Genomic DNA, 27,925 nt, shown 5'->3' with positions numbered 1-27,925 from the left:
TTTTGGGGAGAAGGAAAGGCCGGTTTCCGGTTTCTGTCTTCCCTGCTTGGCGACAAACTGAAATATGGCATAGGGGTTGTATATAATCTGTGCATTACTCCAACTAGTCTGAAAGAATATCCTGCACGGACCTTTCTTTTTGATCTTTGTATTACCAGCGTTCAAAGAGGAGCAATTAATACGCTCAAAATATTAAACAGCAACTCTTGAGTCAATAAGAGCTATAGCTTATTGAAGAAAGCGTACAGACATCATCTTTTTTATATTTGGTTTTGGGTTTTGCTTTTGCCTTTTGTTGCAATAAAGGAGTTAGATCCACGAATCGCGGCTTAAGACTTGCTTTCGGTCCATTGTACAACTAGGAAGCTGACAATAAAGTTTATTTGAGCGTCGACGTGCCCCGACGTGGCCCCGCCTCCTCAGCAGCAGCGGTGATTGGCAAGCGCTTGCCTACTACGGGCGATCCTAAGCCGCGATTGGCTCCGTCCGCCGTCCGTCGGAGCGTCGGTCACTGCCCCGCCCCCTCGCCGCGTCGCCGGTTCCTGTGCCGCCCGCTTCACCTCGCTTCTCCGGTCCCGGCAGAGGCCCGGGCGGCCAGCGCGAGCAGCGGGGACCATGTTCCGACGCAAGCTCACGGCCCTGGATTACCACAACCCCTCAGGCTTCAACTGCAAAGGTGGGTGGCAGCCGCGGGAATCGGCGACGGCGCCTCCCCAGCCCGCCCGGACCCGTACCCGGCAGCCGCTGCCCCGCGGCGCTCAGCACGCTTCCCGGCCCCGGGGCGGCTCAGCGGGCACCTGCTGGGTAGGGGAAGGGGCTGAGGATGCCCTTTGGGGCTCGCAGAAAGTTGGTGGCCGGCTGCCAGGAGAGTGGGACGGTTCAGAAAAGAGAGACTAAAGTCCTGCGGGTCAGAGGGAGACTGGGAGTGAGGCGGGGACCAGGGCCTCATTCCGCTGTATAGGACGGGGTGGCAGCGTTTGGTCTCTAGAAGCATATCAGGGTCTGTCGTGGTTTTGTACTTGGCTTTTGACTCAAGGTTTGCTGAGTAGCCATAGAGCCGAAATTGGAGTTTGAGACCTCAGTTCTCTGACGTGTAAAATTAGGTTCTTTTCTGAGGATTTTGGGGGTGGAAAAAATCTTAAGGAAGCAAATGCATCCTAGTAACTGTACTCTGTCTCCTAGCTTTCAGTTTTCAATATTTGTATTCAGGGTGTTTTAATCCTTTATCTCTTGTTTATTTTATTCTATTGGCTTGCTTCAAAGTTTTTACCTGCCCAATCCCCCTTAAACTCTTAAAGGAACCAGAGTACACAGGAAACACTGTTCTATGCATGTTTAATTCATTTAATACTCAAAACAACCCCACGAAGTAAGTCCCGTTTTTCTCATCTTGTATCTGAAGAATCTGAAGCTTAGAAAGAGTATCCAGTTTTCTGAGGCTTAACCAGAATTTGAGTGTATTGCAGTGATCTATGTATAGCTTTACAGTCTGCACTTTGAGCTCTTGCTTACTTCTCTTGGGGGGTCAGTTAACGTAGTGTTTGCAGGTTAGAAAGCCACCAAGGATCACCAGGGCTTCTAGTGGTTTGATATATGACGTTTTGTTGCAGATGAAACAGAATTTAGAAACTTTATTGTTTGGCTTGAGGACCAGAAAATCAGACACTACAAGATTGAAGACAGAGGTAACTTGAGAAACATCCACAGCAGTGATTGGCCCAAATTCTTTGAAAAGGTAATGAAACAGGAAGTAAAAAGAAGCACAGAGAACTTTGGTAAAAGTTGTGTGAGGTTGAATTGAAAATTCCTGTGTTCTTTTAAGATATAATAGTATAAGTAAAGCTAATTTAATGGTTTCAAAATTTGCTGTTTTGATTTTTAAAGCAAATTATATTATCTCCTACCAAGCTTTTAGTATTTAGGTTAAAAACATTTTTTAAATGGCACGTCATTCCTTAATAGGATTGTCTACATAATTTGTATGTGTGTATGTGTGTGTTTGTATGTATGTTGAGTATTCACAGAGGCCAGAAGAGCACAGCACATCACTTGGAGCTTTAGTTATATTAGATACAAAAATGCAGTTAGATACAAAAATGCAGCAATATGCTTTTTGAGTGCTTGTCTTAGTCACATTTCTATTGCTATAAAGAGATACCATGACTAAAGCAACTTATAAAAGAAAGCATTTACTTTGGGACTTGCCTGCAGTTTCAGAGGATGAGTCCATGACCATCATGTGTGGAGTGTGGCATCAGCAGGTAGGTATAGCATTGGAGCCATAGCTGAGAACCCACATCCTTATCTGCAAGTATGAGTCGGAAAGCTAACTGGGAATCATGGAAAGTGAAAAAATATGGGATGAGGGTAGACTTTGGAACCTCAAAGCCCACCTTCAGTGACATATCTCCTCCAGCAAGGCCACATCTCCTAATCCTTCTCAAACCAGTTCCACCAACTGTGGACCAAACATTCAAATATATGAGCCATGGGGCCATTCTCCTTCAACCTACCACAATATCCATTAAAAGACATAATTGGTGTGCCTGAAAACTTGAAACTGTCATCATGTTTATTCTTATAGGTAAGGTACAGGTGTCCCTATATTTGATAGAAATTTTTCTTAAAAAAAAGCTCTCTGTATTTTTTTTTTTTTTTTTGTGACTAGAATTGTTTCACATTGATTTATTTTAATTTCAGTAATATTTTTTTTTTTTTAGGAAGAGTCGTTTCCAAACTCAATGAAAACTGCATTATGTCATTACAGTGTCGTCAGCAAATGGAAATGACAGTGGCAGCTGTCTATCTCTGTGTTCTTGTTCATGAGCCATTTACCTGATAGGCCTGTTCCCATAAATGTTTACCCATACCAAGGCTTATGCTTCTTGCCACTGCAGCTACTTCAAGTGGTTTATCTTTGTTTACCCTTAATTTTTTTTCAGTTTTCAGTGGGCTTTTAAAGGTCTTAAAATACAGTGCTAGTGTTTTCTGTTGGTTCACTTGGCCTCTGCAGCCATTTCTCCAAGTAAAGGTGCAAATGAAAAAATATGCAGATTAGAGACAATTGCTTATTTAAAAGATCCAGATGAATAGTAAGATAAACATGAATCATAAGTCACCCAAATACTATCAGAAAAGTAGTTTAAAGTATCTTTGGAAACATCTACTTGGTAATTAATATAGATTTTAAGTTGTTAATTGTTATTGTTAAAATGCTCTCAGTACTCACAAGCATTTTTTTTGATTGTGGCCAAATCTTATGAATGAGACTTGTTTTTTTTTTTTTTTTAAGAAATAGAGTTTTTGGTTAGAAAATGAATTTTGACTAAAACGTATTAGTTTATAAATTATCCTTGAAGTGTTCACTGAAAGCTTTGTTGCTAGAATCAACTTTCAGCTCCTGAGAGACTGGAGGATCAGCTCATTTGCCTAAAGGACTTGGCTCTACCCCATACACATGGTCCATGGCTCGTCCTATTAAGCATTTGTGCATGACATTTGCATATGAATGATAGTTACAATAATTAAATGAATTGTCCTTAAAAGTTGCACTTTTTATCTAATTGCCCTGTGCACTGGGACTTGGAATTAAAGCTGAGGTTCTGGTCCCAGATCTAAGTGGTATAGCCAGTGTGGAGTATCAGATTTTTCTAGGATGCAGTTTCCTTGTCTAAATGAGATTATTCTTGTATCCTGTTGACCTACCTGGGATCTCCAAGTACAAACATTTTTTTTAAAGGGAATATTTCATTGTTTTCCTTAAAATGGTACTTTTAAGCATTTTCTTCTGAGCTACATAGTTACACCAAAGGTTTAATAATGATAGATGTAGTGGTGCACATTGAAATCCTAGCACTGGGAAGGTAGAGGGGAGAGAATCAGGAGTTCCAGGCCACTCCTGGGTATCTGGGACTCAGGGCCAGCTTGGAAGAAATTCTTAAAGCTCTAAATTAAGGCCTCTGTCAGTCTGCTGTTCTGTGTTCTGTGACTATGTGATAATGAAATAGATTTTTTCTCCTCCTTCCCTTCACAGTATCTCAGAGATGTTAACTGTCCTTTCAAGATTCAGGATCGGCAAGAAGCAATTGACTGGCTTCTTGGCTTAGCTGTTAGACTTGAATATGGAGATAACGGTATGTTTTGTGCAAAGTGAAACATACTTTATTTTGTCTTTGATGATTACATTTTTCTTTTAGAATTTGGAAGTTGTTTTCTGGAAAAGATTAATAGAGTACCCTAACAAAAGAACATTACTTGGTTAATTTGCCAGCTTCCACAGTCTGCAACTATGCCATTGACGCTGCTGCCAGCCTCAGAGCCCATGGGGTGCAACTGTGTTTCACAGTTGCAGCAGCTGTTTCACAGGAGATAGAAACATACTGGTGCACTAATGCCAGTGCACATTAAGACAGCGTAGGCCTACATGTATGTGTTATGACAGCCTACATGTATGTATTATGACAGCCTACATGTATGTATTATGACAGCCTACATGTATGTATTATGACAGCCTACATGTATGTATTATGACAGCCTACATGTATGTATTATGACAGCCTACATGTATGTGTTATGTTTAATCTTCCTTAGCTATTGACATTCTTCTATTCACTTGGTGCCAACGGAAAAGGTGACTCATTACACTGCTTCCTTTCATTAGACACCTCAGCTTTAGGCTGAGTATCTTGCTTCACTTCCATCCTTGGGTTCATGTTTTTCCTTCACGGTGCTGTCACTTTCAGGTGCTAGATGTATGCTCTTGAAACCTGTCTGATATGTGTATCTTCTCTGCCCTGCCCATCTCATTTCTATTAGTCTCTGTCCAAGTCTGTTGTGTCACCTCTGTTTCTCCTGCTGCTGCTCTGCTTCAGCTCCTGTCACCTTCTAGTATCAGGTGGTGCCACCCTGTTGTCAGCTGCATGTCCTCTGGTTAACTTTCTGAAATGCATTTTAGAATGAAGCTTCTTTCTAAAGACCAGCTCCAGTTGTATCTTCTAATCTAAAGCATTGTCACTTTCCCATTTTCATAAAAACACCTTTCAGTTTTGTTTGAAGGAACAAAGCAAGCAACCCTGTGGTTTCTTTCCATAATGGAATGTATGGGACATCAGCTTGCTGATATTTGGGGCCTTTAGTGGGGTTCTTTCTGTTTTCTGCTCTGAGTTGGTAGCAACTGTGGGTGGGGTTATTTGCAGCAGAGTATCCTGGGATCCTGGACCTTATCAAGGCTAATCTGCAAGTGCTCCCAAGCGGATTCCTGGCTGTCCTCCTCAGCTTTCCTCATGACATCATGCTGTATCCCAGCACAATGCTTTCATTAGCATATGCATTCATTTCTCAGATAGTGTGGCTTTAATAAAAGCTTATACATTACATGGGGATTTTTATATTGGGAAAAGTTGAAAGATAAATAGTATAAAAGTATATTGCAAATCTCAGCTAGACAGCATGCTTTGTTTAATATTCAATTTCAGCATCGCAGGAGCTGATTAAGGCAGCAGTGCTGCCTTTAACCTGCAGGAGGCGCTGGTGTTCTTGCTGTTAAATAAATTTGTTGAAATCATTGAGAGTTTTTGTGTGCCCTTCCATTACTTAAGAAAACTTTTATTCATATGCCAATTAATGTTATTAAAATCCTATTTAAATTTCACTACTTTTAAAAACTTTAGGTTGATAGAAAAATTATAACAGTACAAAGAGCTTTCTTATACCAAGATCTGAGACGCCATTTTTGGCATTAAGTTTATTCATCACTTCTTTTAAAATATTTTTCAAGTGAAAACAACATACCTTCAAAGTTTTTAATTTCCATGACATTTTAAATCTGTGTATGATACATTTTAAGATATTTTGACTTTTGTATTGAACTCAGTATTTTACATATTAAAAAGATTTAAGAGAACTTTTTTAGTGTCTACCCAATACTCTTTTCTTAACTTTTTTTTTTTTTTTTTTAAAAAACTTGAGATAGGTTTTTGACAAGTTGCCCGTTGTCCTTGGATTTGATTGTGGCTCAGGCAGGCCTGTGACTTGTGCTCCTCTTGTTTGGCTTCTATATCTGGGATTAGGGATGCATTGCCACCATGCCCTGCTTCTGTGTAACTCCTAGGTAGCTCATACTTGTGTCCTGTCGCCCCTCTTCTGCCATGTGCCTCCCCTTTGCACCTGTTCTTCAGTCCCAAATTTAAGAGAAAGGTCTAAAAGAATTTATTTTCTAATCTTTAGCTGTTGAATTATTTTTAGAGAAGTTTATCCCTGTAATCCAAACAGTTGGGAAGTACAGGAGGAGGGTCAAAGGTCAGGGCTAGCCTGTGGTACATCAAACCTTATCCCAGATACATGACTGAGAAGAACCTTGTGTCAAGTGTTGCAGTAAGGATTTCAGCTTAATCAAAAAGTTACATTATCTTTTTTTGAAGTTTTTGTGTAGTGAAGTATAATTTTGAGTGGATGTCATAATCTGGCTAAATTCAGTAAATAAGCAATATCATCTTAATTTTAAGTTGCAGTTATTTTACCTTGTTGCTTGTTTTTTTATAGCTGAAAAGTACAAGGATTTAGTACCCGATAACAAGAAAAATACTGACAACGCAGCTAAAAATGCAGAGCCATTGATCAACTTGGACGGTGAGTGTGGTGCACACAGGTGGCAGCCCTGGTTTTGTAACTGCTTTTCACTCGTAGAAGGCAGGCTGTATGACCTAGTGCATGCCTGACAGGAGTGCACAGCAGCTTCTCCTGTTTGAGACTGTCCGCTGCAGTGGGCCTTCTTTCTCGCCCCCATCCTCTCAACACAGAATATTTGAATGTTAAAAGAACTGGTGGGTTTTGCTTCAGGTAATTTGGATTTTGATTTCTTGTTCATTGTGACACTCATTGGTCACCTTCCTGGCAATATAATTTTTTTTAAATCTAGTGACAAATGGTAAAATGTTTCATTATTACAAGTCCCTCATGTCCTTTTAGCAGTTTCCTTTTAAAGCCTGAAGATTATGGCAGTTACCTAGAGTCTAGTGTGTTAAATAAGCTTTCCCGACTGATTCATTGTGACCTGCAGTAAGCTGTTCTTCAGAGGGAATGAGCTTGCATACTCCAGAGCTCCTGTGCACAGGCAAGCACTAGGAAACTACCCATTGATTGCATCTGTACTAAAATTAATAGCTTTGGGAAGAAACATTAAACAATTAAACAGTGTCCATAAGTGGGCCTTGCAGACTGCTCCAGGGCAAACTTACTGTGAGTTGAGTTAGTCGTTTATGAAGTTCCTCAGTGTGGCTGGTATGGTTAGTAAGGAGGCTTTCTCCTAACTGTAGACACGCAGTACTTGCTTTATGTCTTTCCTCCAGTGCAGCAGCAGACCAAAGATGAGTCAGTCCTAGACAGTTGCTGCTTCTCTAAGCGCGTGTGTGCAGACACAATTAGGCTGTTTGTAGAGCTGGTTTTTGCTTATTCACTTTTAATCTTTTATAGTAAATAATCCTGATTTTAAGGCTGGTGTCATGGCTCTGGCTAACCTCCTTCAGATTCAGCGTCATGATGACTACCTGGTAATGCTTAAGGTAAGCTGCCCATTTTTATTCTTGACAAAAGCCACACATGTAGAAAAATCTTCACTTTTCTGTATGCTAGCTGGTTTTACTTAAGTTTATAATGGGCTGATGAATAGAAATTCAGAAGACTCTGGGACCTAGAGCACACACATCATTATTTTATGTTTCACATTATCCAGCAGTGAGTTGGTATCTGAACATTAACTGTATATACACCAATGTGTTTTGTCTTTGCAGAGATAAAATTTCACTCAATCCTATTAATGATCATGCTGAGAAATACTAAAATCAACAAAACTGAGGCCTAGGGAGCTGGCTCAGCTGGTAAAGGGTTAAGCCTAAAGACCTGGGTTTGGAACTCAACACCCACATAAAAACCAAACACAGTGACAATTCTGAGCCCAGTGCTGGTAGGGTAGGCACCTGGATCCCTGGGCATGCTGGCGAGACAGCCAAGTCAACGTGAGCCATGTCATACTCATCACTGCCCTCATTGTATTTTTAACAAATACCTAATTCTGCAGAAAAGGGCTAATTAGAGAAAAAGTAGAGAGCAACTGGGTAGACACCCAGTGCCAACCTTTAATCTCCACACTCCTTGCGTACACACCCATATGTGTCTTTATACCCATGTGCATACACACCCATATGCACAAATTTGCATTTGACCTTGTACACACCTCACACCTACAGAAAAAGTTTTATTAGGAAACAGATCTAGAAGATAATGAACATCCAAGCCAACTCTGCTTTGTTGATAGTTCAGTCTGTTAAGGAAGGGGGAAATGCCAAATCACTAATGGTGAGTTTAGCCACACAACAAAACCTCTTTAGTAAACATATGCTCTCATCTTTAGTATCTTTCCTTTCTAGATAAACCATGCAATTTATAACTCTACATCAAGGAATATAGCTGTCTGAAAGAACTTCTTAATTTTGACAAAGGAAAACATTTCATAAACGTGCGTGCTGTGAATGTGCAGTGGGGTGGGGCAGGGGGATGCAGACAGTGGCCTCGGACTGCTAGAGAATGGCTTTGCAGATCCAGAGTGAAGCTTACTGTAAACTGCTTCATAATAAATAGAATAAACTTCCTCGACCCAGAAGGGGTTATAATTTAACCTTCTTATTAGAATTGTATGGGTTACGTGGATAATTTTAACAACAGAAGTAGTGTTCTTAGCTTAGTAGAATATTCATGTTGAATCCAGATGGATTTTTCTCACCCAGCTTGGATGCCAAAGACGTCAAGTTGTTATTAGTGAAATTCAGCTCTCTCAGAGTTTTATGTTTTGCTCAATCTAGTATGCAGATATTTCCTAGGGACAGTCCCACGTCAGTTTCAATCATAAACTAAGATAGAGGAGAAATAGATAATGCAGGATCTTTGGGGTTACCTTTACCAAACTTTGAAACCCAGGAGTACTTACACATACAGTAGCTATATCAAAAAGCTTTGTAAAGTCCTAGGTTAGATACATAATTATCCTGGTAGGCATTCAAATAGTCATGGTACTATATGGAGGGTATCCTAGGTTTGCTAGGCATAGAAGTGAGCATATTAAGGGCTGATGTACTTCAGTGGTACAGTGCTTGCTTTGTGTGCATTAGAGCGTGGGTCCCAGGGGCAGGGATGGACATTTGTATCAGTGATTTGGCAAAATAGTAAGCTTGGTCTTTATTGGATTTCCTAGGCAATTCGCATTTTGGTTCAGGAACGTCTAACACAGGATGCAGTTGCTAAAGCAAATCAAACAAAAGAGGTACGTGTGTTTCTAAGATTCTAAGCCAGTTAATGGAAATTCCTTCTGGTATTGCATGCATTTAAACTTGTTATTTACATATTCTGAGCTGGGTATGGTGGCACACATTTTAAATCCCAGCTCTCTGGGGTCAGAGCCAGGCAGACCTCAGGAATTAGAAGCCAGCTGGTATACATAGTGAGTTTTGGGACAGCCAGGACTACATAGAGAACCCTGCATTTCGCACCCCCTGCCCCCACACACACACACACACAAAAGAAGCCCATTCTGTTGGAACAAAGGAGAAAAGATAGCTGACTTATATGTGAATTGAATTTGACTCTTAAGTAAACTCAGTGTATTCAATAAATGAAGTTCAGACAAATGGGTGAGCAGTAAATTTCATGTCTGACCACATTTCACATTCTAGAGAATCTACTAGTCCATTCACTGTGTAAACTGAGGCAAGTGCCAAGGCACTGAGCCTTGTGCAATGTGTTGGATTGTTGGATACATGGTAGAAAAAGGCAGCACACACGTAATTACTACTTTCATGTTAAATCTAGATCTCATATTCACACTTGTGATTCTTTGTAATTTATCTCCTTTTGCTCAGTATGTCATGGCCACCTCCCCTTGAAGACTACTGCTGAATATTTTTAACCATGCCATCAATACAGATATCCCTGAAAATGCCAGGTGTGGAGATACAAGCATTTAATCCTAGTACTAGACTAGGCAGGAGGTCTCTGTGATTTCAAAGCCAGCCTGGACTCTGGGGGTAAAATTTAAAAAAAAAAAAAAAAAAAAAAAAAAAAGGAACAAAGGAAAAATTAAATTGCCCCAATGCCGAGAATGTTCTTGGGTAAGGAGGAGCAGCAGGAGCAGCTGTGGTTATCAATAATGGTTTCTTTACTACACAGATGTTGCAGTGACTTGCTTTGCGAATAGCCAGCATTCTGAGGACTCCTTTTCTTCCCTCTCCCTCAAGTCCTCCAGTGCCCTTTGTCCTCTGACCCTTTAGTAAGTCCAGTAGTGATGAAGGGCTGCTGATGCAAGTGTAGGCACCTCTGAAACACACTCTGCTTTCTACTAAGGGTCCTTACTAGCTTAATTGTGTATGAATTGGCCACTGGAAATGGGATCAAAGATGAGCTTATCTCACCCACACTACAGAACAAGCAGCAGATTGTTCTGGCATAATAGTCATTCATTCACCAAAAATGATGCCTTTGGTTTGGACGCAGTGCTGAACAGTGCTGAACCAGAGCTCTCTGCTTCTGTTTGCAAAGTAGAATAGCTTTTCATTGCTGTAGTTTGTAACTTCAGATTACTATTCTTTGTAGCCATTCCTGACTGAGGGACACTGTGGATCTCAAGGATAGCTGTTCCTTGGTGGTCTGTGGCGCCAGGTGACAGATAAAGCCACTCAACTACAAGTCTACTCTTCACTTTGTTCTCTGAATTTCTGTTTATCTGAGTTATTAGTCCCCGGTGTGTGAGCCTCGGTGGACCATGTTAGTAAATTAGGCAAGAATTTAGCAGTGGCTAATCACTGCTAATTTCAGCAGAAAGCCCAGACTTCCTGGCCTTTTTGTATATTGTGAAGAGTGATCAGCCCTAACTAAAAGTAACTTCTGTAATAAAACATTAACATACATATAGATAATCTGGTAAACAAGCTGGCTGAAAAAATTCTGTTTCAGATACATTTGTAGACTTCATAGTGTCACTTGTAATCTGATGTGCACAGCACTTGCTTAGCCAGCAGCCCTCCTTCCTTAGCCACACTAAGCACTGTTGCAATAAGTCTCTATGGTCCTAGTTTAAAAGGTTGGATGGGCTTTGAAGAGAACTCTTTCCTGGTGGCTGGAAAGCTAGCTCATTGTAAGTCGTAATAGTCCCTAAACCAAATAGCCAGCTGGTCTTTAGTTTCAAGTGAGAAAAGTTGAGCCTTAACTAAATAGTCTTGTTTTGTTTTGTTTTAAAGGGCTTACCTGTTGCTTTAGACAAACATATTCTTGGCTTTGACACAGGCGGTAAGTTATTTTGAAGAAGTCAAGCTATTTTGAGGGACTTGCTGTAAGTGGGTGTAAGTGGGTGGCCAGAAGCACAGCAACCATACAGACAGATGCAATGTTCTTGTCTTGTGACAGATGCAGTTCTTAATGAAGCTGCTCAGATCCTGCGGCTGCTGCACATAGAAGAACTCAGAGAGCTACAGACGAAGATTAATGAAGCCATAGTAGCCGTTCAGGCCATCATTGCTGATCCAAAGACAGACCACAGACTGGGCAAAGTTGGAAGATGAGCACGTGAGGGTGTCAGCGTCTCACCTGCTTAGTGATGGGACCCGTTCCCGGCATGTGCTCGGGGATCCGTTATCACACTTTCAAGGGAGAATCCCAGGAGACTGACCGTGTTCTAGAGATTGACCACCACAGCTTTTTTTCTTTAATAAAGTTGGGGAAGTAAAAGGCTGTTTTGTTCTGTTGTGTCCTTTATGGTTAGAGACTCACCCCAACCCTTAACTTTGTCCTGGAGACAATATAGTTATTTAGACCACGAGAAAGCTTTAAAATATTTTATTGGCACTATATAGAAAATTTAAGAACTGCTCTATCTTTGGTGTTTTACACAGAATACTTGAGGGATGCTTCTGTAGAGGCACTTTGGGGAATCTTTCCAGCACCTTTAGTATAAATAAAGTCTGAGGACTTCACCGAGCTGTATAAATAGGCTGGGCCAACCCCGTGGTCTGCCTGACAGGGGTCTCTGGGTCGACCCCGTGGTCTGCCTGACAGGGGTCTCAGTGGGCTTTAGGAGTAAGTCTTCATAACCATTTGTTTGCTTTACTTTTCTTGGCCAGGTAGACTCCATGGCAGACAAAAATCAGATTTAGTGTCTTTGCTCTAGTTGGTTCTTTGTTGAATGAATTTGGCCTTTTAAATAACCGTTTACAAAAGTTGATTTAATAAACAATGATTAAAATTCTATTTTAAACTTGTGATAACCTTTGTTTTTAAAAATACAGTAGTAAAGATTGAGGTATACATTTCACAAAATATATTTGAGTCTTGCCGCACTGAAAATGCTCATTTTGTGTGCCAAGAGCTCATAATGGCCAATTCCTTTCACTGTCTTTGCCTTTGTAGCAATGTTCTCAGATCCAGATTCTTGTAAACTTGAAATCCTCCCATACATTTAATGTTCATTTTCTTCCTGTGAGAGGAGTGGAGCAGTGAAGATTTCATTAGTTAAGGAGGGCAGTGCGGACAGTTACCACAGCCCTCCTCTACCCACTGGTCCAAGGAAGCATGGTGATGTACTTGGGGGACTCACCTGTTGGACAGTAGGGGTAGACTGCAGTGATCCCATAGAGGTGAGACCGCTGCTCAGGGAGATACTCATCAGTAAACTGGCCACTGTCTTTATTCACTGATATAACACCATCCCTAGTAAAAGAAGGAAGAGGGATTCATATGTGGTCAGTCATAAGGTAAAGTTTCAGTAGTCAATACATTAAATACATTGGGCAGTCAATACATTAAAAAGCATTTCAGCTAAATGAGTTTTGGCTCAATTTGTCTCTACCAGTGATTCTGAATGTAGCCCCTCCACCACTATCACCTAGGAACTTCCAGGAAATGCAAACTACTGTTGCCTCTCCCTGGCCCTTCTATAAGTCAAAACCCTGGGACAGGACACAGACTGTATTTAATGTTCTGTGGCCATAGGAATGGTTAAATCAGTTCCCGATCCTGTCTAGGCCCACCATGGGGTAGAGTAATGCCGTAGGTCTTGTGAAAATTGTAGGAAGGGGAAAAGGATTCAGACATATACCTGTGTTCTGTTTTGAAGTGTCTTTAAGGTAGACAGTTTATTATTATTATTGATATTACTATTACTATGTTTTTCAAGACAGGATTCCTCTGTGTGGCCCTGGCTGTGTAGACCAGGCACACCTCAAACTCAAGAGATTCCCCTGGCTTCTGCTTCTCTAGTGCTGGGATTAAAGGTAGGCGCCAACATGTCCTGCTTATTGGTGTTTTTAAAAAGGAAAATCAGCTTAAAACTTTGTACCACTTAAAACTACTCATTCTCTAAGAACATATTTAAAAGCTTTAAGTAGTTTATTACCAAATATCTTCAATTTCATGCTGCCTGCAAACACCACCATTAAACTTGGAGGTGAAATGCAGGGATGATTTCAAGTCATACACTGCAAAACTGGTGTCTACTAACAGACAAAGTCCAATAGGGCTTCCAACCATAGCTGCTGTCTGTGAAAACACAGCATGCTCTCCAGAACCCGCTGCCCTGCCAGGCTGCTGCAGCGCACTCACCTCCGCCAGTCTGTGTGGTAGAAATGATCTGCATAGCTGATGATGCTGAAGGGGTAATTGAGGTGGTTCTGGATGACACGCCGTCCAGTTCCATCAGGTAGTGTACACTCCAGTTTTTTGGTTCCTTTTAAGACATCCAAGAGGGAAAATGAGTTCCCTTCCTGCCCCAAGCAAACCACTGCTAAAAATGAGGTGCCAGAGTCCTCATGGGATCAGACGCAGAATTTAAACATGGGGCATTTTACGCCCATTGAAGTCCACATTACCCACTGTAAATCCTGCTCAGTTTTAAGGTTCAAACTTCAATCTTTTTGTGGGAGAATCTAATATATTGAAATCTGGCAGTGTCTTTCCAAGTGGGGCATTAAAGATAAGGATTTTTATAATTTTAAGCCTAAATTTGTTAAGTTAAAAACATAACATCCAGATTGGTCAAAATATTAATTTATAAAGTCTAGGTATAAGAAAAACGGAAAATAGTAGTGGTTATTTTTACATAGTAATACTTAGACTTTTTGAAAAAGAATTCAAGAATTTCAAATTCCATATTTCTTATAAAGAAGTCTAAATTTGAAATAACTTTTAAAAATGTAATATTCAGACAACTGGATTGTAAAAATGCCCAGCTGTATATATTAAATTTGAGAACTTTCTAGAATGAGATAAACACACAGTATCTTTAAGGTTTTTTGGTAATGCAAAGCACACTACAGAATAGATAACCCTGGTGTTAACCAAATGCATTCCTGAAGGAGGAATCTTCTCACAGCATTTGTCAAAGGATCATAGTACACCAAGTGATAAACGTCTTACAGAGTTAAACTATAATAATGCCCAGAAGAGAGACTAACTTCAGCGCATCCAAGTGTCAACAGCAGCCAATACTTCAAACGTAAAAGTTTCCAGGTGTTCAGTGGGGTCAGGGGTCAGGACAGACATGCTACACAGTCCAGCCTCCTCCTTGAGCCCCAGAAAATTTACTGTAAAAATCACTGTAAAATATTCTTTTAAAGCTTACAGATCTGGTATGTTCTGTGCTGACAGAAATTTAAACCAAAAGATCTAAAAGATGGGCAAATACGGTTTGTAGTGACATCCCATGGTGCCCACAATGCTTGCTGTAAGGGAGGCTTATCTTTCTCCACCTCACCAGTATTACCTGCATCTGCCCAGCAGAGCAGTTTGGAGAAGGGGTCAAAGGTTAATCCATTGGGTAATCCAATATCTTTGTTGATCAGAATTCTTCTGTTTTCACCATCTAAAGATGATGTTTCAATTTTAGGAGCTTCTCGATTCCAGTCTGTCCAGTACAAGTTGCTGTGGATAAATTTCAAGACTGTTATGAACAACAGCAGGGCTCTTGTTTAGCATTTAACCTCCAGCGTCGCCCCTCCCCCCCACACACCCTAAAAGGACAGCTATGCAGCAACCACACTGGTCACCACTGCTCGCCACCTCCTGGTATTCACAGCCTTAACTTCCTTCCATTTGGCTGAGTTTGGTGTCTTGCTCCTGGTGAATGGTATGGCAGAAGTCATAAAATCACTTTCACTATTAGTTTTTTTTTTAAACTGGCTTCTGTCCAGTGCCTTTTCTTGCTCCCCAGGGGAAGCTGGATTTTATACAGCAAGCTACCTCTTGCCCAATGGCCAACAATAGCCTGAGGCCTGCCAGCAGTCCACAGGAGAGCCTGGAAAGGGACCTTTTTTCACAGAAAGTCTGGATCATACTGGTCTTGCCTGACCAGTACCTTGGTTGCCACTTTTGACATTACCTCACTCACAGCAATAATGTTGTCTAGGGCTGCCAGGGCTTTCTGACAATCATAACTGTGTGGGAAGTCATTATCTATTAACTGTCTAGATCCTTGCCTCTCACACCTGATGCAGTTGCCCAGAAACCCTTAATTTGTTGAAATCTTGAATTAGATCTTGGGCCTAGAATCCAAAGAAATGTCTTTGTTAGAAAAAGTCTTGTGGTAGAAGCTATGGGACCTGTTATAAAGAACTGGGAGGGATAGAAGAGAGTTTCCTGGGAAAACACTGAGTGCTGAAAGGGAAACTTCACTATCCTACACCTGGCAATGACCTGGACACTCTGACCTAGCGTACACAATACTCAGAAAGCAGGATCTCATTAATTGGATATAAGTTCTACATATGCAAACAGGGTTACAGAGCAGAAACAGTGAGACTTCCATGAAAGCTATAGATATCTGTTGGTTGAACCACAGGGAACCCCAGCAAAGGGAAACAGAGTTTCCTCTGCTGTGGACATCACTCCTTGTGGGCGGCAGTAAGAGCCCGAAATCAGTTTCCACTTTGTGGTAGGCCGAGATCCACACAGTGAGCAGTATCCTCGGAGGTGAGTGGCTAACCCTGAGAGGTTGTGAGAGCTCACGTTACATGCACGTGCACTGGTGTGACATTGTCCTCTAGACTCTAGATCTTGGAGCATAATGACTGAACAAGGAAGGCACCATTGTTCAGTCCCTGAGGAACCTTCACGTGTAGAACTTCAGGAAGTTCTACCTTCAGGAAGAACCTTCTATAACTGTGTTTGTGGAAGCTGTATCCCAATAATCCTGGGGACCCGTGACCCAGGCCTGGACACCCCAGTTGACAGCCTTAGCAGTTGTCACAGAGAGAACATTTTTATCTGGACTTTGTATACTCTCCATCCAGAAAATAAACAAAAACAAACAAACAAAACCCTGCTGTGTTTTTAACAAGGCGTTCTCAAGGTACTGCTGAAGGAAACTACTCCCTCCCTCCTGTACACCCATCATTTTCCAAGATGACCATTTCCTAATGATCATCTGATCCAGACAGCCTCTGGATCCTCTCATAATGGGGCCTGGATTCTTAGGGTGCCACATCACATACCAAGCTAACTAACACTCTTACTGAATGCCATCTTACTTCCTGCCACATACAATGCAAGCTCCAAAAAAAAAAAAAAAAAAAAACCCTGATTTTGCCTACAAGAGTGCTTGACACACAGCAGCATGTCAACATATCTGGTGAATTACTGTATTTGAGTTTTTATTCTGGTCTACCTAGACCTTCCCATGGCAGACATAAGAGCCAGGGGCTCCAAAATAGCCCTACAAGTGAAATGAGAGAACAAAGCAAACCAGCTAACCCTCGGATTGGATCCACAGTGATGGCTCGTGGATTCACCAGATCTGTGTGGAAGAGGACCTTACGCTCGGAACCATCCAGTGCGGCCCGCTCTATCTTATCCAGGCCACTATCTGTCCAGTACATTGTTCTACGGTAGTGGTCAATGGCAAGTCCTTCGGGGCTTATCAAACCTAGAAATAAAGGCAAGACAGGAGCATCGGTCAGTGTAAACGGTGAACTCAAGTTCCACGTCTGCTGGACAGCTTACAGACGCGAGCATAAAAGCCTTACTCCCCAGAACAAGGCTAAGAGGAATGGATCTTCTACGGCCTTTTTAACCATATCCAGTCTCTTCTGTGCTGGACCTTGCTGCCCTGATGGCACCGTCGTGCTAAGGACAGGCAAGATAAACTGCCAGACCCTGCAGTCTTACTTCAAACCACTCCTTTGAAGGCAGTCCATCTCACCCTAAAGCCACCTTTCTGTTCGTCACGTATAAATGCACTTGTTTGCAGAGGGACAAGGCTTGTAAAGCTTAAAAATAATTTGCGCAGAATTTAACCTTTCCTTTAGATGAGAACAGGAGAAACCAGGATGAAGCAGGCCAATGGTAGTAAAACAACAAGTGTCCATGGGAAGAAGCTGCTGACCTGAGGTAATGATGGTCTCGGGTTCGGCTCCTGCCTCCAAGCTGGCACGGCTGATGGTCCGACCGGCAACGTCTGTCCAGTAGACCATCCTCTCCCGGCAGTCATAGTCAATCCCCACAACTATGGAGCCCTTTGAGGACCAATGGTGACATCAGAAGGATTAGGATTCCTTGAATCCCCAACCTTAAGTTCATGGCTACACAGCATTACTGTGAACAACCTGTGCTGTGGTGGTTCGAGGCAGTGGACAGGTAGAGACTCCTCCCTCAGGTCAGAGCTAGGCTCAGCTACTTAACCTCTATGCTCTCACTGTCTCCGACATGACAGTCAGTACAACAGTTATGAAGAGCCCCACTGGCAATCTCCAGACAGTAAGCTCCTCCAGTACTATCAGCACTGGCTGTGAATACGATCGTCTCAGGAGAAAAATCAGCCTTTTCACTGATGAGAGGAGCATGCCACTAAGTAAGTCTAACATTTAAGGGTGCAAAAGATGAATGCTTCCAAGTGTTACTGGCGCTTTCTCAAAGAGCCTTTCTAAAACCTGACAACACGTGCCAATAAAATTTTCCCTACTGGGTGAATAGACTGGAATCCTCCCCAACCCAAGGTGTAATGGCCTCTGCCTCTTAATATAAGCATTCAGTTGTGTGGCACACAAGACAGCCTGTAATTTAACAATTTGGAAGGACTGTGGTCACCAGCCTTTGGCTGGTACAGTTTCTCCCTTTCCTTCCCGATGAATGACAGTCTTATTCAAAACCCTGAATCTGTGACGTTCCTGCTTGAAATCCACACAGGCTTGCTTCTTTCCACTTCTAACCCAGTTTCTTGCTGTGAAAACCCAGCAGACATGAAATTCAACACAGGCCACACCAGTCCTTGCCTAGGAAAGCCTCCTGGGGCTTGGCCCAAAGTAGTCACCATGAGACACTGTGTGAAGAATTTGGCTCCTGTACAAAAGCTAGCATTTATAGGGGGACCTAAGGTCAATGGTGCTTTTATTTGAAAATTAAACTTGAAAGTTCCTCCATCTGAGGCAAGGGCACACATTCATACAGGTGGCGAGGAGCCCAGGGACTCACGGGATTCATAAGCCAAGCTTCTTGGTATGAAGGTCACAACATGTTCAGAAATGTACTCAAGCCATCTGGTGTGGCTAGCACACAAGATGGTTAGCACAGGGAAACTGATCAAGCAGTACATTCTTATAAAGTGAGATCAGGGACAGAGCTGTGAATCTCGAAGAAAAAGACCATCTTTTCATCCTATACTGGCTGCTTTGAAGCTTTCTTGGAAACAGTAGTTCATTAACAGAGGTAAACAGAGAGAACTCTGCCTGTATGAAAGTCTGCCCAGTGTCCACTGAAGACAGAGGGTCAGACCAGCTTTCATGGTAGCTATCAGTGTCTCTCTTGTCCCCACTTCAGAGAAGAAATCCCTCCTTCCACATGGAAGTGCCTTGCTAACTCAAGAGATAAGCATGCCCAGAGGTGGGGCTGGGGTTGCATAGGCAGCATATATTCCCCAAAGCTGTACAACGGACCAGGCAGAGTGCTGGGACAGAAGTGAGTCAAAGTGACATAATAAAAATGAAAGGGGCAGCCTGACGAGCCGTCCTGATTTCTACTCTACCATCTCAAATGACCACCTCCTGGCTTTGCTTTGTTTTTTGACTTCCAAATGTCTGTGGCCTGAACAGAAACCCGAGGTAACAATGATCTTTCCCATAAACAGCCAATGGCTCTGAAATTCTTTGGCTATCTGAACTTCCATGACACCCTCAGGATATGTTGGCTAAAAGGGGTCAGACATGATTTCCAGCAACAGAGCCCCACTACAGCAGACGGAAGCCCAGAAGCATGCCAGGATTCCCTACACTGCACTGCACTTCCCTGTGAAAACCACAAAGCACAGGTCCCTCCAGGCTCACAAACCCACATGCCTACCTAGCCTGCAGGCTCACCTTCATCCCAAGCCACACCCTTCTCGTGGAGCCCAGCACCCCCCTGGAGAAACCCAGTTTACATGCAATGAGAGCAGGGTCCTGGCTGCATCCTTCTGAAGCCTGCTGCCATTGAGGGGCAAGTGGCCAATCTGCTGGCCCTGGGCATAGAGCAGGAAAGTGCCCACAGACGGAGGAGTCACATCAGGCCGGGGTGTGGGCCGCACCACGGGTGGAGCAACGGTGGGTAGGCCTGTTTGTGGGAAGGTATGGAAAGGAAGGAAGGTTACTTTTGCACATGAGAACCTCCAAAACTGCCCAGTTCTTCATGGAACATAGTTAAAAGAAATACTGGTTTTTAGCCTCCCACCCGCGGAAGATTAATTATTCAAATTTTTGCCATTTACTCAGGAGATAAACATAACTAGCCCCCAAACAAAGTGCAGAGTTTTAGGATGTGGTACGGCAGCCAAATGTTCACTGGGGCCCTAGGGTGGTACTGTTCCCTTTCACCCATGGCTGGGGGGGGGCAAAATAGTCACACTCTGGCCTGAGATGAGTGTTATATTCTTATAGCAGGGACTACTCGTGGCACAGCCAGTGTTGAATCCAGATTGGGATCCTGAGATAGCCTGATGATAAGTCAACCCAGCATATTGATGAGGTGACTTTATTCATCAGACTTGGTAACCCTTTCCTCCCTACACTGCCCACCTCAGAAAGGAAAACCCCAACAGTAAGCCCTCAATGACACAAAGGAGAGCCTGGGCCTTCCCATGCTTACATGCAGGCATGGTGCCTGGCTGTGAGCGTGTGCCCTGCAGCTCTCTGCCATCCTTGTCCACACACCAACAGAAATCGCTCTTCCCATGGCACTGCAGGGGGATGAAGTGGCCCAGGTCGTCACACTGGGGCACATATTGGTCGTCCCTGGGTGTGCCCCCATAGTGTTCCAGCAGGCTTTCCCTCCAGCGCTCACAGACAGTCCGAGGCCTCTGGGTGGGCTCTAAGATGGGGAAACAAAACTTGGGTGGCCAATCAAGATCAGTACAGTTCCAGGTCCCAACTTGTCATCTCCTGGCCTTCCTTGTCCTCTGTCCAGTCACAAGGCCTTAGCCGTGACCCTGGACACTGGGCCCTTTAAAGAAGCACATGTATTCTCAGAAGTTCCCATGGGAACCCAGAAAAGAAATCACCCTGATGTTCCTTGATGCTTCTATCTCCCAAGGCTGGGAGGACCTGCCATGGAGGCCCGGCCACATCAGACAAGAACAAAGAGACAAGCTCATCCACAGACCTCATTCAGGCCAGCAGAGATGTACATGGACATTTGGTCACTTGCCCAGGGCTCCTCTGATGACAGAACACTGTTCAGACTCTCCGAAGACTCAATGACCCATGTGACACTTTAAAGCAACTCTTTCCTACTTGTCTCAAGTTCTTCCTAAAAGAGTCATCTCCGGGCCGACCTATGTGTCCTAGAAAAAAGCTGAAGACCACGTTGAGCTGTAAGTAGCCCTGGGACCATGCTGAGCTGTAGGTAGCCCTCGGTTTCACTGGCCAGTTACAAGGATCCTTGCAAGAGTGACGGGACACTGTATCTGGCACAGCAGAGGCAGCACTGAGCAACAGGGAACTGCTTCTTGGACTGTCCCATTTCGAGAATTCACTGCCATTCACTGCCATCAATATTGCTGGAACTATCTCAAAGCCGAACCTTTCCTCCAAGCTCTAGTCTTCTGCCACAATACTGTCCTGATTTCTCTAGGACTCCACACCCCCAACCCTCCTCAGAGCCTCAGGCTTCTGGTTCACACCATGATTAAAGAAAGACCTGATGGCTTCTGATGTACACCAGTCTTCTCCACCCCACCCCGACCCCCACCCCCACCAGGCTGCTGCCCCAGGCCACGCACGGAGGGAGGCTCTGCCCTTCACAAGAGGATGGGTCTGCAAAGGCTCCACGGTCAGCTGTTGAAATCACTTTTTCATTGAGGCTGGACAGCCCACAGAGCATAACTAAAGGCATTTCTGGCTCTGTTTTAATCATGACAACTCAAAGCCTATACTCTGCAGAATCACACAGCCAATTATCTCCTTGCTGCCATCTGGATGCCTAACTGAAATCTCAGCACAAAAGTACAAGCTAGGCTTCTGCTTTCTCTCAGACTTGCTCCTTGCGTCTTTAGTTCCACCACAGGGCACTTGCATTTCCCATTGCTCAGATGAAATCACCCCAACGCCCCTTTCTCTCACTCCTCACATCTCAGGTCAAAAAAGTCTCATCAGTTTTATCTCCAAACACGTTCTGACTAGAGGTGAACATAGTAGTGCATGACCTTAATCCAGCACTCAAGAAGCAGAGGCAGGTACATCTCTGTGAGTTCAAGGCCAGCCTAGTCACATAGTGAGTTCCAGGATAGTTAGGGCTACACAGTGAGACCTTGTCTCAAAAACAAACCAAAACCAAAGAACAACAATAACAAACAAACAAACACAACAGACTGTCTTGACTTCTTGCCACTTCTCCTGTGCGTAGTCCTGGTTACAGGAATCCTCTCACACCCAGATCATGGCAACAGCCTTCTGGCTGGCTTTTTTCCTTCCACCTTTCCTCACCAAACCAGTGTATACTCAGCCAGCAGCTACAACAGGGCATTTAAACCCAAGGCATAATCTTACACAGAGCCCATGGCAACAGCCTTTGCACTGGCTTTGCTGTTCCCACCTTCCCATGTCTTCACTCCACCAAACCAGTGCACTCAGCCAACAGCCACAATGGCGCATTCAAAACCCAGGGCATCTTAGTACATTCTTCTGCTCAAAACCCTCCAGACACTTTAAAGAACAAAGCTGGGGGCATCACAACTGGGCTGGAGGGACCAGTCCTCTGAGATACCAATAAAGTCCCCATCTCAAACTCAGCAAGCTCAATCAAGACTCACAGGTTTAGGAAGTGGCTGACCCTCAGGCTGCTTTAGCTCATGACCAAACAGGAAGCAAAGGAGACAAAGGCAAGACTCTGCCCTGCTCAGCCCAAAGTGTTCCAAGACTGGAGAGGGGACTGCTACCCCCTCAAATACTCACCATCTACTTCACAGTGGTGTATGCTGGGAAAACCACCAACAGCCCATTCCACACTGAACACCCCCCAAGAGCCACTCCTGTTTCTGGGGAACCACCCAACATGGGTATGTGTCTGGACGGATGCAAACACACAGCAAGTCAACTGGGGCTCAAATCACTCACAGGTAGGGACCCTTCTCATCTCTCGCTGCTTTAAGCTACGTTATTCAATCATGGGCTTGCTTCGTTCCTGCTTCTGATTGCTTAGGTTCAAACAATCTTGAGTGCAGAGTATGCTAGCCTCCATCCAACTGACCTGGTTATGCAAATGAGACTAGTAAGAGATGGCAGGCGGGGCCAAGCAGTGCCAGGGAAGAAGTGTTGGCCATGAGATGTCTGCACAAAGGAATGTGCCCGAGTCGCTATCCTTAGCACATGTTATTTTAATCAGCTTAATAGAATGCTGAGCCACCCTCCACAGGCCTCACTAAATCACTGATTCTCAAACCTCTGACAGAGAACTGAGGCTTTTGAAAGGAGCCATGACCAAATCAGGATTTCTATTTAAGGCCTGCAGAATTTTTTTTTACCCCAAAGAAGCAACAGGGGGTGGGGTGGGAGGTGGGGGATGAGGCGTAGGGCCCATAAATCAGCGTGGAACAATTCGTTACCAGTTTACTTATGTGAATCTTTAGTTTTATTTTCTGAGAATCTTGTACATTCTGTTTTAATCATATTCACCTTCCCTCCCCCAATTCTTCCCAGACCCATGCCCCTAACTTTTATATACATGAATCTTAGAAACACTAAAGTTACGAATGTTAAAGAATCGAAACTGCTGGAAATTGTCCAGCAGTTTCCCTCACACATTAAAAGCTGAGATTAGTGGCTTGTAAGGTTTTTGTGTTATATATATATATAATTTATTTTATTTTATAAGTTAGAAAGTGGCTCTTTGGATACTAGCTCCCAGATCAGGAAGTATTTGGGCTGAAGCAGCAGCATGTGTTGCCCAATTCTGAATAATTAATTCAGCAAGAGGCTGGAAAGCTACCCAGTGTAAGCTGCCTGCTGCTCACACTGCCAGTGAGACTCTACCCACCATGCTCTTAGCACCTTGGCGCAAAGAAGGCAGATAGTGGCCATGTTTGCCACCAATACCTCAGATCAGATGGATGGGTTCCTATACGTCCTATGAAAGCAGCTGTGAAAAGAAGGGTTTCCCAAGACCACATGGGACTGCGTAGAAAGGGACGAGATCATTGGACTTAAAGGAAGCTCAAAGGATCCCCTCCAAGTTTCATACCTAATTTACCCACTAACATTAGCACAGCCTTCAGACTGCTTCCTAGAAACGTGGTTACCTAGAAAGGAGTCTTGCTTTTAGATAAAACGCTCTGCTGGGAAAACCTCTCACAGTTGGCCACAGCCTGACTCAGACACTCCACTTTCAGTCACAACTCAACAAGGATCTATACAGCGGGAGACCAATGCATAAAGGATCCTGCACGTCACCTATGTATCTAGATGTTCCTATGACATTAACATGCACATGGGTGTGTCTATGTCATCCAAGTGTTCTTTGGAGGAAAAAAGCTATGAAAAAATAGTAGCCAGTCAGACCCATGTCTGCAGAGTCAGAGCTGGGTTATAAACCACCCACTGCCAAAGCCATTCTGTTCCTTGACTCCAGGCCTCCAAGCGGGCATAAGGCATTTGGGGGGGGGGGGCCAGAAGGCTCACCTGGAGGTGGTCCACAATGGGGCGGGGTGGAGCCAGGTGGAGTCTGGGTGCCAGGGACTTCGTGGCCATTTTGGTCCACACACCAGCAGAAGCCAGTGCTGCCATGGCACTGCAGGGGCACAAAGTTTCCCTGGTCATCACACTGGGGGATGTGAATCCGTGACCCAGGGTAGGCATGCTGTGCCTGGGCATAGCGCTGTTGATATTCACAGGGCTTCAGTCCTGAGATGGAATCTCCTGGAACCGTGTCTGAGGGAGACATAAAGGAGAAATAAGAGGTACTGCAAACCATCCACACTAACCAGCTCCCCCATAAAGTCTTCTGTACTGAACATTTCTTCCATACAATTGAAAGTTACCATGACACTGAAAAACAGTAAGACACTAACTAGTTATTATGAATTCCTTCCATTTGCCCTGTACATCCCTACATGAAAATAAATGTAAGCTAGCCCAGTTTGTTCCTCAGCCTTGGGGGCTAGCTGACATGTGGGCAAAATGAAGAATAAACTGGCCAGCATTCTGGGAGACCTTGAGGACAAATTAACTCCATCCATTCTTTGGGACCCAGAGTCTGAGTCTGAGAAGCCCAGGTCAATAGCAGCCACATTGCCATATGTTAGCCAAGCTCCATGAAGGAAGTCATCACAAGTACTGACTTCTGGCTCCTAATGCATGAGGCTCCTACTGAATAAGCTTCTCTTCAATGGTTTTTCCAAACAATACTCAGCAAAGCAGATCAATTGGGTGGTGAACCAGAGCAGCCACAGGGTGAATGATAGACTCCAGGGAGCTCACACACCAACTAGCAGCAAGTGGACATCAGGAGTCTACTGAGGAGAATCCAGAGTTTGGAAAGTCCCCCCTTCCAGGCCTCAGATCAGGTTCCATCTTGGGCAGGTAGGAAAATAAGAGGGAAGGAGCTGGGAGATACCCGAGTTTAATCAAGTCTTCATCACTTACCAGAGGTGCAGTGAAACCCATCACCGTGATACCCAGGCTGGCAACGGCAGGAGAAGGACCCAGGGGTGTTGTAGCAGATAGCTGCCTCATGACATCTGTTTTCCGCACATTCATCAACATCTGCAGAGGTCAGGGACGGGTACAGAGAAGCAAGGAAAGGAAGGAAGGAAGGAAGGAAGGAAGACCATGACTCCATCACAAACAGCTGTGTGACTACATGGTCAGAGTGCATATGGCTCAATAAGTTATGAGCCTTAGAACATCCTTGGGTCTGAGGTAATGTCAAACAGTAAGCACAACAACAAACAAATCAAAAAAACACGCACTGGCAGCTTTATGTCAACTTGACTCAAGTCAGAGACATAAAAGAGGAGGGAGGGAGGCTCAACTGAGAAAATGCCTCTACAGGGTATTTTCTTAAGTAGTGATCAATGGGGGAGGACCCAGCCCCTTGTGGGTGGAGTGGTGCCTTCCTTGGGCTGGTGATGCTGGGTTCTATAAGAAAGCAGGCTGAGCAAGCCAGTAAGCAGCGCCCTCCACAGCCTCTGCATCAGCTCCTGCCTCCAGGTTCCATCCCTGCATGAGGTCCAGTTCTCATTGCTTTTGATGATACTGCTACATGAACTGTGAGTGAAATAAACCCTTTCCTCTGGAAGTTGCTTTTGGTAGGTGTTTCAGCACAGTAATTGTAACCTCAACTGAGAAAAAAAAAAAACAAATCCAGGAACATGTGAGCTAACAAACGAGACAAATGCTCAGACAGAGCGCTAATCTAATCTGGGCGTAGTTACTCAGAGAAAAATATCCTGCTGTGTACCTCTGGGGTGTCTTTGGCTACTGTGAATTCTAGAAGTTATTTCCTTTCAACTACTAACCTATACTGTAAATCATTAATTTCCTGTCAGTGACATTATAAAAAAAAGATAAATATAGGAAACAATAGTTTTTCCTTCTTTGTTTGGCATCCTCTTCCTTTATATTCCTGTAGAGGTACAGGTGTTAGATGAAGCCCCAAACACATTTTCAGTTTAGAAGGAAACTGATCCTTGCCTGATCAAAGTGCTGTCTAAAACCTCCAACCATAGACGGCTTTACAGAAACTTACTTTTCACTTGTACAAAGAGAAAAATGTTACTGGCACATTTGAAACAACACATGCACATAAGAGTCTGAACTCATTGGCCACAGATAAACAGCCCAGGCCCCTGCACTCTGCATGAGCCTCTCTGAGGATTTCTATAATCGTACTCAACACTGCAAGATGAACAGCTGGAGCAAAAGCCAATTGATGTGCCTTTTATCTTACCTATTAAAGTTAGCCCATGCTTTATCAGTGGCAGTCACCTCTTCCCCCACCCCACACTTAAAACCCCCAAGAAACTCTCTCAAGCAGAAATGCTGAAGGAAAAACGGGGGGGGGGGTTGACTTCTAGACCTCCGCTTGACCAAAACCAAAACAAAGCATGGGTCACACCCACAACAGCAAATGGAAGTGTGAAGAGAGAAGACCACAACCCATGTGACAAGGTGATAGCTGGAAACCTACTACAGGAAAAGGAGCTGGCCTATTTGGTATGGCCACGGCAGGCACACACCAGCTTGGAAAGTGCAACTTTCTAACCAGGGTCAGATCTGAATGGGATCAGGGACAGACTCTACCAAGCCCCCATTCTCCAAAAGCTCCTCCTACAACTCAGGCGTTTTCTCAGCTGGCAGGCTACTGCTCCTTACACACAGGCATTCCATTCCCTTATACCCATCTAGGGAGCATCTGCTTATCCTTTGCCTTTGGAGAACACAGTGCTGTTGAGTCCAAAAACCCCTGAATGCTCAACAAAGCAAGCTTAATTCCACCCAGAGTGACTCTCCCTGGGCAAGCAAACTGCCTTTTCTGGTTATCTTCACCTCCCAAGATTAAGTAGGGAGTTGTTTAGTGAGCCTCCTAGATAGCAACTCAGTTACTAAAGAACTGTCATTTTATCCTAGTAACATATCCTGTCTCTTCAAAGGCCAGCTCCAGGGCACGGCTGAGTGGGGAGCTGGCTGGGCCTGGAGGACTCCAAAACTGACTGAGGAGGCAAAGCTATAAAAATGAACTGTCAACCAAATTCAGGAAATTCCAGCTATGACAGAGCATACCCTATAAGTACTTCTATTGGCGACAGGAACCCCAAGCAATGGCAGGAAGCAGGAATTCCTGACCACACAGCAAACTGCAGGACCCCAGGGAGCCCTTTCTCGGGCTATTTTTTAACTAAGGGAGAGGGGATTCCCCAAGGTTGTCAAATCTCTGGTGTTATTAAAGCCTTCACCTAAGGATTCTGACCAAACCTGAAATGGCCCCTCTCCCCTGCTGTTACATTCTTCATGGTTACAGCAGGCAATAGTTGGCAGGAATGACCAGCAAGTAGGACAAAACCCTTGAAGAAGTTTAATACATCACATCCGAGGAATTCCTGACCCCCATGTTGGAGAACTACAGACTCCCAGAACTGCAATCCGACTCCATCTTTGAGGCCCCCATGATGAACAGCTAGAGGTCGGTCAGTCAGTGGATCCAGGGCCTGAGCTCAGAGCTGGCTCCACATCTCCTCAGGAGCACAAACACCATGGGGTTTGCAGAGAGTCAGAGCTCACTTCCCAGGACACCAAGTGTCCAGACAGAAGACGGGGAAGAACTTTGGCCTCTTCTCAAGGCAGAAACTATCTTTTTAATCCCCACTGATACGAGGATGCCAATAACTGTTAACTAGTGGGCAGGATGATGTTCAGGGGCTGATGGAAGACTCGGGTCA

The 27,925-nt window shown here is 44.0% G+C and overlaps 2 protein-coding genes and 1 long non-coding RNA gene across 3 annotated transcripts in view; 2 read left to right on the top strand and 1 right to left on the bottom strand.

The window, feature by feature from the left end:
• The first annotated feature begins 505 nt into the window (after window positions 1-505).
• On the top strand, window positions 506-11,772 carry Rtraf (RNA transcription, translation and transport factor). The gene is made up of 8 exons (XM_034497407.2): window positions 506-676; window positions 1,611-1,735; window positions 4,034-4,133; window positions 6,541-6,627; window positions 7,471-7,559; window positions 9,245-9,313; window positions 11,283-11,331; window positions 11,449-11,772. Exons 1-8 carry the CDS (start codon window positions 616-618, stop codon window positions 11,601-11,603), a joined length of 735 nt encoding a protein of 244 aa, XP_034353298.1. The 5' UTR covers window positions 506-615; the 3' UTR covers window positions 11,604-11,772.
• Window positions 1,742-3,287, top strand: LOC143441745 (uncharacterized). Its single transcript, XR_013109406.1, has 2 exons — window positions 1,742-2,261; window positions 2,721-3,287. It is a non-coding gene; the product is annotated as an uncharacterized LOC143441745 (long non-coding RNA).
• An 89-nt stretch (window positions 11,773-11,861) lies between the features above and the next one.
• Nid2 (nidogen 2) overlaps window positions 11,862-27,925 on the bottom strand; it is a 61,996-nt gene continuing 45,932 nt past the window's right edge. Inside the window, exons 12-21 of the mRNA XM_034497404.2 lie at window positions 25,131-25,250; window positions 24,168-24,416; window positions 20,143-20,364; window positions 19,442-19,611; window positions 17,414-17,543; window positions 16,783-16,954; window positions 14,798-14,955; window positions 13,639-13,762; window positions 12,635-12,747; window positions 11,862-12,514 (exon numbers count right to left, since the gene is read on the bottom strand). Coding sequence (XP_034353295.1) covers window positions 12,504-12,514; window positions 12,635-12,747; window positions 13,639-13,762; window positions 14,798-14,955; window positions 16,783-16,954; window positions 17,414-17,543; window positions 19,442-19,611; window positions 20,143-20,364; window positions 24,168-24,416; window positions 25,131-25,250 — 1,469 coding nt within the window. The 3' untranslated portion in view covers window positions 11,862-12,503. The remainder of the gene's footprint in view (window positions 12,515-12,634; window positions 12,748-13,638; window positions 13,763-14,797; window positions 14,956-16,782; window positions 16,955-17,413; window positions 17,544-19,441; window positions 19,612-20,142; window positions 20,365-24,167; window positions 24,417-25,130; window positions 25,251-27,925) is intronic.

The sequence above is a fragment of the Arvicanthis niloticus genome, chromosome 3 (genome assembly GCF_011762505.2).
Source record: "Arvicanthis niloticus isolate mArvNil1 chromosome 3, mArvNil1.pat.X, whole genome shotgun sequence".
Taxonomy (NCBI): Eukaryota; Metazoa; Chordata; class Mammalia; order Rodentia; family Muridae; genus Arvicanthis; species Arvicanthis niloticus.
Note: the sequence above shows the minus strand (reverse complement) of the source record. Positions and strands in the feature narration are given on the sequence as shown.

What these genes read in the sequence shown, in the direction of transcription:
- Rtraf (XM_034497407.2), top strand. Translation starts at nt 616, where the DNA reads ATGTTCCGACGCAAGCTCACGGCCCTGGATTACCACAACCCCTCAGGC. An exon ending in ACTACCTGGTAATGCTTAAG is followed by an intron (nt 7,560 to 9,244) that starts GTAAGCTGCCCA and finishes TGGATTTCCTAG; the next exon opens with GCAATTCGCATTTTGGTTCA. An exon ending in TCTTGGCTTTGACACAGGCG is followed by an intron (nt 11,332 to 11,448) that starts GTAAGTTATTTT and finishes GTCTTGTGACAG; the next exon opens with ATGCAGTTCTTAATGAAGCT.